The sequence below is a fragment of the Centroberyx affinis genome, unplaced genomic scaffold (genome assembly GCF_046629955.1).
Source record: "Centroberyx affinis isolate AG114_WGS23_722 - 3 ecotype Tasmania unplaced genomic scaffold, CSIRO-AGI_Caff_v1 ptg002030l_1, whole genome shotgun sequence".
In the NCBI taxonomy this organism is placed as follows: domain Eukaryota; kingdom Metazoa; phylum Chordata; class Actinopteri; order Beryciformes; family Berycidae; genus Centroberyx; species Centroberyx affinis.
This window is the reverse complement of record NW_027280367.1, coordinates 433,340-442,249: the sequence shown is the minus strand read 5'-3', so window position 1 is coordinate 442,249 and position 8,910 is coordinate 433,340. Positions and strand designations below refer to the sequence as shown.

At 43.7% G+C, this 8,910-nt stretch overlaps 1 protein-coding gene across 1 annotated transcript; it reads left to right on the top strand.

Moving 5' to 3' along the window:
• The first annotated feature begins 789 nt into the window (after nt 1–789).
• On the top strand, nt 790–8,213 carry kcnk13b (potassium channel, subfamily K, member 13b). The gene is made up of 3 exons (XM_071531089.1): nt 790–1,126; nt 3,395–4,185; nt 8,058–8,213. The coding sequence occupies exons 1-3, from the start codon at nt 790–792 to the stop codon at nt 8,211–8,213; spliced, it is 1,284 nt and encodes a 427-aa protein (XP_071387190.1).
• The last annotated feature ends 697 nt before the right edge of the window (nt 8,214–8,910 follow it).

Genomic DNA, 8,910 nt, shown 5'->3' with positions numbered 1-8,910 from the left:
CTCATCCCAGCTTCGAAAGGTCAAGTAATATTGATCCCACTATGCAAACGCGTTCTATATTGTCAAATTCAGACCTCCCAAGTTGGAGTCATGTCGAGCATATTTGGACGAGTTTTGCCTTGTTCTCAGCTTCGTTTCTTGTGCTGTATTTAAAAAAAGAAAAGCCGAGGTGAGGAAATTGCTGAAAGAAATTTGGAATATTTGGCAAGCGAATAATTTGGGTGATGAAGGGGGCTCATCCTGCAAGTTTGTCCATGTGTCGGTGGTAAATTCGCGGTGCGTAAAACGTGCGCTCTGGGGTGGGGACTCAGAGGCAAGAGGAGGATCAGAGAGCACAGCAGCACAACACGACTCTCTGCATCCACAGGTTGCAGCGCGGTTTACCTGCCTCCTTTCTTAGCAAAGCATCTGTCAAAGCATCTTGTGACGGATAACTCTGGTTATAATATAATAATATATATCTTCAGCAGAGGTGGGTGACGTTTAGAGGATGCGTTTGGCTGAATGGTATGGACTTGGACTGGGCACAGATGCTCATATAGGGAACGAGCAAAAATGCCAAGCGCACAGCCTTGGACCAGCGGAGGACAACTTGCTCCAATTGTGGTACGACTCGACCAGGCTGCCTCTCCAGACCCTTTAACTGTATTGCGCAGGAGTTCTTCTCTTTTTTTTGGGTCGTGAACGGGCTGCTTGTTAACGTTTCTTCCGAGGATTGTGTGTTTGCTTTGAGATCACCATGCCACAGGTCCTTCACTGCACCTGCACCACGGTGACAACAGCAACATAATGGCATGTAGGAGCGGTTGCTGCTGCGGCTCCGGTCCACTAAACGAGGATAATGCGAGGTTCCTGCTGCTGGCTTTGTTCATCATCATCTATCTCCTGTGCGGGGCCGCTGTCTTTTCAGCACTGGAGCAGCCCAAGGAGCGCGAGGCGAAGGAGCGCTGGGCGCAGCGGTTTGAGCATTTCAGCCAAAAGTATAACCTGAGTAAGAAAGACCTGAATAACTTCCTCAGGAACTACGAGGAGGCGAACGTAGCGGGTATCCGCGTGGACACCATCAGACCTCGATGGGACTTCACCGGCGCCTTCTACTTCGTGGGAACTGTGGTTTCGACCATTGGTGAGACAAAGGCATAAAAATAAGTCGCGGAGTGCAATAACAGTTCTGTGTTGTTTACGATCAATCACAATCCAGTCATTGTTTATGGACATGAGCAACTCTCCACCAAAGCAACATAAGACGAAAATAAATAAACGATTGACTTTTGGGATTCATACGATTTTTCACGGTCTTCAAATTATATAATAGATTATTCAAACTATATTATAGATGATCCGAGTCAGAAATGCATCTTTTTCCCCAGAAAACCACCCTGATACGGATGTCCTACTGACACGGTTACCTTTTCTATCCTTTCCAGTTCATTCGTAATGGAGATGTAGGTCTGTGTAGATTCGGGCGCACGAGCTTTAGGACAATAAGAGCACCAAACTTCCATGTTGTGAAAGTCAGTTTTTACAGACGACGAGTAACAAGAGTAAAATATTTATAGGGTGAAATTCAACGGTAAAAAAAACTTTAATTAGTGAAAAAATAACTTGTTTTTTTTTTTACCTTGATGATGAGATGGGCCTATGTTTTTTTATTCAATTGGCCAAATGACACATCAGCATCTTACAACCGGGCCTGCATCACAAGAATAAAAGTAAAAACTGTAAAAATCTAGTCCATTAGGCTTTATTGTTGTGAGTCAGGTAATGGTTCTTTGGAAGGAACTTCCACCTCAATTAGCACCATGAGAAACAATCAGCATGTGGTGGCAATCAAATCTCCCCCAAGAAGTCAGCTTATTGTTTAGTGGCAATGAGTCATATAGCAAGCAGAGTATGTTTTTTATGACACAAGATAACACTTCTTATCTTTGCTGTTCCGTAGCTCAGCAACACACAGCAAAGAGGCTCTAATGCTGCATGAATTTACAGCTGCTGTACCTGTCAACATTATCTGCGGTTTGTACTAACCCATCTAATCAGTCCGATTCTGAAATGGGAACTAAAAGGTAGCCATATACATGTCATGTCACCAAACATGTACAAAAATTACTGCAGGTTTTAAAATTTATCATGAACGTAATGAATGTAGCATGCTGAGGAGGGCGAAAGAAAGAGATAGAGAAACAGAGAGACAAAGAGAGAGACAGACAGACAGAGAGAGAGAGACAGACATTGATCATTGATTCACCCCTGAGCAATCAGTGTTAAATGAGGGGTGAAAGGGAAACATCGCTTGGATGGATTGGTGCAGTTGATGGCAAAACTCTCACTTTGATTCCCATTTGCCAGGCTACAGCAGACCCAACAGATGAAAGGTCCTAACCCCCAACACCAAACATACACACACGCAGTCTTTCATCTCTATGGATAAAGCCAGTTTGAATGATGAAAGTGGGAGATAGCGATGAAATTGAGGAGTGAAATGACCCCATCGCTGAGTGTTGTATTTTTGCATATTAACTTAATTGCATAAAGCGATGCCTACAAAGTCCATGAGATCGGGCGTGGGTGTTTGGATCAAGAGAGTCACTCCACAACTGCACAAATGTTATAAATTTACATTCAAATTATCACCCAGCAGCCACTGCAGGGTCAGACGTGGCCCTTTGTACGTTCCTTGATGAGAAGGGTAGCTACGATTTTCCACTTGTTTTAAGATGTGCTGTATTAACCCATTGACCTGCAAAATAATTGGGGAGGATTCAATAAAAAACCTAAAACAAAACAAATCAATACTTTGGGACTAATTTGCATGGACTGAAAACACATCACCTCTTGTGAGTGAGTGTGTGAGAGAGACACAGAGAGAGAGAGCTGGTGGAGTGTGGCAGACACCACAATTGTGGTGTCTGCCACACTCCACCAGCAATAGGTTGCTATTGGTGACGCTAGTAGGTGAGTAGGGGTGTTCAGGAGGAGGGGGCAACAGTAATTAGCCATTTAGATCAATGATAGACAGGATGTGTGTGTGTGTGTGTGTGTGTGTGTGTGTGTGTGTGCGCGTGTGTTTGTGTGTGCGTGTGTGAGCGAGAGACAAAGAAGAAATAAAGAAAGAAATAAAGAAAGAAAGAAAGAAAGAAAGAAAGAAAGAAAGAAAAAAAGAAAGAAAAAAAGAAAAGAGGGACAATGAGAGAAATAGATTGTACGTAATGCTTTTATGTGAATGAAACACACTTTTATTCTTCTATTCAAAAAATGCCTCCTGCTTAGAGCCATTCATACATGCTAAGGGCAACAGCAATGGTTTACAGCTGAGGAATTCAAGTAATAGTAATATGTATCAAGAGACCCAGGAGATTTCCCCCCCATTGCTTTATCTTCCTGTGTGTCCCAGGGTTTGGGATGACCACTCCTGCCACCATTGGAGGGAAAGTCTTCCTGATGTTCTACGGCCTCCTCGGCTGTGCCGCCACCATCCTCTTCTTCAACCTCTTCCTGGAGCGAGTCATCACCGTCATCGCCGTCGTCCTCAAGTCCTGCCATGAACGTCGCCAAAACAAGGCCGTACTTCCACAAAATGGCCGCCGTATCTCTGAGGGAAGTGGAGGAGGTGGAGCTGGGGGAGGTGCAGGAGGCAAAGGCGAGGGTCTCGCTGGCTGGAAACCCTCTGTCTACTGCGTCATGCTGATCCTCGGTGTGGCGGCCATCTTGGTGTCCTGCTGTGCCTCGGTCATGTACTCGGCAGCTGAGGGTTGGGGCTACCTGGATTCGCTCTACTTCTGCTTTGTGGCCTTCAGCACCATTGGCTTCGGAGATATGGTGAGCAGCCAGCGGGCTGCCTATGAGGGCCACGCCACGGCCGCCTATCGGCTGGGCAACTTCTTCTTCATCCTGACCGGCGTCTGTTGCATCTACTCCCTCTTCAATGTCATCTCCATCGTCATCAAGCAGGTTCTCAACTGGCTGCTGAGGAGACTGGAGGCCCCCTGCCGCTGTTGTTTCCCCGGAAGGGGGGGTCACCACCCGCACCGACACCCCCGACGGAACGTAGTAGCACCGGGCCACCTGCGTGCTCGCCGAGACCCCTCCATCGAGACGGACGCCGTCAACGAGAGTGAGACTGACACTGGGCGCAGGATGTCTGGGGAGATGATCTCCATGAGGGACTTCCTGGCAGCCAACAAGGTGAGTGCTATGGGCTGTCAGCCGAATTTCAATATTTGAATTTCAGTCGAATGTCAAAAAATCATAAATTTGAACCCCAACCTGCCCATCGAATATCAAAAAACACATTTTCATCTAATTATTCTCTGCCGCTCTCACGATTTCTTCTAGTAGCCGGTTAGTTTGTTTTTAGCACACACATGCTTGCTAGCAGCATGATGGCAGAAAACTCCTAACTACTTCTTCAAGCGATGCTTTGAAGATATGTGGATTCCCCTCAGTAAAAGGCAAGATTCAGCAGAACACCAAATTAAATCTAAAAAAAGGCTGCATGCTGTGAATCAACTCCGGGTAGAATCTCCATCAGTTTAGAGGGCATTGTCCGTTCACTGCATCCTGCTTTCATAAGTCAATATTATGTAAATTTTACCATCAATATTCTAATTTCAGTCGAAACTGACAGCCCTTCAGTGCTGCAGGGTGAGAGCACGATGTGGTCCACAGCTTGTGTGACATTCCATGTCTCTGTGCTGTAGTGTTATACCCCTTTCTCTGTAGTCCTTTCTACTTTTTCATTGGCTGTGTTTACAGGAAAAATCAAATGTGTGATTACACACAAACAATAATCAATTATTTCCCTGACTAAGAATAATTTGATTAAAATTGCTCATGAGTAGTGGAAAGAATATGTTCTGTCAATATTTCTGTTTTCATGTAATATCACATACTGCAATCATTGATTTAATATGTCATTCACCCTCTCTTGTATAAGCTACATGCCACAGCAGTCATCTTCCTCTGTATAAGCTGCAGTCAAATTGCCATGTGGAATATTGACTGATCCATTGCATCTATTCTGCACGTCTGTCAATGTTGAAACTCCTCAGAGTGTCAGAGTGACAGCTGGATTTGAATAAAGAGCTGTGAACATAACATAATATAACATTAATAATGGTACGCTAAACCTACCAATAATCATAATTGTATTTAGAATAGAGTCTTGGCGTGTGTCTAAATAATATGGAAAAATACACAAGGCAGATGGGCTGCCTGCCGTCCTTTAAATCTATTATCTAGTCAAAGTTTGTAGACTACCAAGTCTGATGTGATCAGTGATAGTTTAAATCAGAATCAGTGTGATGTATTCAAAGATGAGTAGGTGATGGAGGATAAACAAAAGCATCAAACATTTAGTCATACTTTTTATGATTAAATGTTTGATAAGGTTCGCTATATACATGTTATCTGTAAAAAAAAAGCTTGAACACCAATTGTTATGCCCCATCCTGGGGAAGCCAGGGCACCACATGAAAGGTGGAAGCCTCCCTTCAGCTCGCAAAACCAACCCGGGACACAGGACGGAAATACCAAAATATGAGTATTTATTTACAAAAGAATCAAAAGGAGAAACAATAAAAAAAAAAATAGGAAGCAAAGTCATTAGGTGCGAGCCACAGCCAAAATAATAAGCAAACTATCTTGGAGAAGAATCCATGTAAAAGAAAAGAAACCAAAATAGGTACATAAGTCTAGTTTACCTCCCTAACTAGAGAAAAAAACTGGAGAACAAGAGAAAGAGGATCCCAAACAGGAGAAAAAGAATCAGCACAAATGGCAGCTCGCACCTACAGCTTCCAAACAAAGACATATATCAACTTACATGTCCGAGTGGTCAATAAGTAACAACCTAAGAACGTAAAGAAATACTGATCCACAAGAGTGGAACAAACTATCTCTGAGTACTAGCAGGGACAAAACCAGTCAAATGGGTTGGGAGTTCTGCTCCGATCTGCAGGTCCACTGGCACCGCTTTTACATTCCAATCTGTCACTGTAGAGCCAATCACCTGCCGGCACACCTCCACCCGTCTCCCACGGCCCAGTGACCTGTCAATGACTGGCGTGCAACTCAGACACACGCGCACTAAACAGACGCTCAGGAAGAGAGAAAGAACGCAGAAGAAAATGTTTGATAAGGAACACATCAACAGGCAAGGAACTAGAACCAAGATAAACTTCAACATTCTGCAAGAAACAATGCAAGGGCTTCCTTCTCGATGGTGTTGTAGTTTAGCTTGTGTTTGTTAAACTTTGCAGAGAAGTAGCAGATATTAGGATCAATACCCCACTTGTCTTCTTGCAGCAACACCGCATCTACACCGCATGCATTTGCATCCACCTCCAACTTCAAAGGATGCGCAAAGTCTGGGGTAGCGAGGACAGGTGTGTGCCTTGGCAGAATCAAGTGGCCTGACAAGCAGGAGACTAAACAAAGTCCTTAGAAGGACTGACCAAGCTCGTGAGAGGAGCAGCTACATCAGCAAAGTTTTTACAAAACCCTCGATAATAACGCTCACCCGGAGAATATAGCGGAGTGCCCGTTTTGTCTGTGGGATGGGAAATCTACACATGGCCACGCCCCTAGCTGAAATCATTTACTAACGTGCCAGGACCAGAGGTAATTGTGTGGTGGAACAGAGCACAAGAACACGGATGGTTCCACCAGGCAATCTAAGCCCTGAATTTCTGAAACTTCTGACATAACCTGAGCAAAAACCTTGGACATAAAATTTGTACCTTGATCCCCCTTTGATCCCTTGATAGTTTTTGGTAAATCAGAGGTGGAAAAGAATTAGGTTAAAGCCTTCACAACAGTCCTGGCGTAAAGCGTGCATAATGGTATGGCTGTGGGGAACATGTAGCAGTGCACATGATTGTCAGGATGTACTGTTGACCAGGTTTAGATTTAGGTAATGGGCAGACACGATCTAGCAATATGTGCTCAAAGGGTTCCCCCGATGACAGGGCTAAGGTGCAATAGTGCAGGCGAAACAATCTGGTTGGGCTTAGCAACTACTTGGCAAGTATGACATTAACGACAGTACTTCATTGACATCAGCCTTTAAACTGGGCCAAATGAATTAAGGGAGGACACAGTGTTACGTTTTTTTAACACCTAAATGACCAGCAGGACTGTGATCGTAGCGAGACTCAGAACTTGGTAATGGTCTTTTGGTACCACCACTTGATGAAAAGAATTCCATTCACCAGAGTTAGGAGTCCACTTATGCATCAACACACCATTGTCAAAGAAAAAAACATTAGGTTGAGTACTATTTTTCTGTGCTACAGCAGATGACATACATACACATAACCAAGAAACAGTCGCTCTATGGCACACTGATAAATGTACATCAAACGACAAGTCTGCATTATCAGGCAACATCTCAACAGTTACAGTCCCAGATTTATGTACTGAGCCTAGCTGAGAATCTTAACAGTCCTCAGGCAAAATCCTAAAAGAGTCTGATGGATCTCCTATATGCCCAAATTTTCAGGCTTGCATACATGACAACTTGTGGGCATGGGCATGGCAGTTTTAGTGCCGTTTCTAAACTTTTGTCTGTAGGCCTCTGGCACAAGTTCATATGCACATGAAACAGTAGCTTAATTCTTAAGGCTCTGGTCAAAAACTTCAAGAAGCTTGAACAAGCTTTTCCCACAAGTCTACATTGCAGTAACCAGAGACCAGACTTCTTTGGGCCACTGCAGGATAGCAGTGATTCGTTCAAAAGCATTAAAATATGAATCTCTTTCAGACTCTTGAAAAGGTGGAAAAGGTGAGTGTCTGTGGGAGAGTACATGTCTGGTTCATGTTGTTAACAATTCTTCAATGTTTGTCTTGTTTGTTCACTTAAAAAGACACACCAAAAAAAAGCTAGAATGCCATCTGGTAGCTTTGCATCTCATCTGGTAAAGCAGGTGTGCCTACTGCCAATGCACTGTATAAATCCTTGTCTCTCATGGATTCACAGGATCAGGTAGCACTACCAAAAACAGACTACTTTAAATATTAAGTCGTCTACTGATTTCTTCATCTCTGCCCTCCTACAGGTGAATCTGGCCATAATGCAGAAGCAGCTATCGGAGATGGCCAACGGACACCCACGCCAATCCAGTTCCAGTTCACGCCAGAATGGTTTCTCTGGAGGGGTGGGCGCCCTTGGCATCATGAATAACCGGCTGGCAGAAACTAGCGTGGACAGATAGAGGAAACAGACTTAATCCATTTCAAAAGATGCAAAGGCCAAGAGGGAAAGACTAGTATGGACAAACAAAACCAAAAAGGTTATTATGGCTGAGAACTACCTTCCTTGGAAATGAGATCTCGGTGGTATATAAGACTGAATACATGACATAGCTTTTCCATCACCTGATATTGACAAGCAGGCTGACCCCCATGGACTATATGTTAGAATCAAACCATCGCAGCCTGCTTTCTTGAGAAGAACACAGATACATGAATGATGCATGATAGTCCACTGGAGTCCAACATCTGGATCAGGCCCAATGTGCCGGTATGTTCCCCATCTGATATTCAGTTTCCATGGTGACAGAAAAGCCTGTCTAAAGACCTTGTATCTAAGCTTTAAAGACCTGATGCAGCACATAGTACTTCACACCTGACCAAAACTTCAGCTCATCTAAGGTACTCTATAATTGTCCCTTGCTGCCTTCATACCTGTCACTAAAGAGGACATTAATAAGAAAAACAGCTTTAATAATAGGCTAACAGTCATCATGCAGTAGTCATTATATACAACAGATCATCATTTAGAAAATGAAACTGGCAATTCTCTAGCACAGATCAAGAGAAGTAGAATTCATGCATTGTTGAATGTTCACCTTCAAGTCAATACAGAATACATCAATTTACAAGCAGACTATCAACGATACTCTGTGATTC

Coding starts and splice junctions, on each gene's coding strand:
- kcnk13b (XM_071531089.1), top strand. CDS start 790: ATGGCATGTAGGAGCGGTTGCTGCTGCGGCTCCGGTCCACTAAACGAG. Junction 1,127..3,394: donor AACTGTGGTTTCGACCATTG/GTGAGACAAAGG, acceptor TGTGTGTCCCAG/GGTTTGGGATGACCACTCCT. Junction 4,186..8,057: donor ACTTCCTGGCAGCCAACAAG/GTGAGTGCTATG, acceptor GCCCTCCTACAG/GTGAATCTGGCCATAATGCA.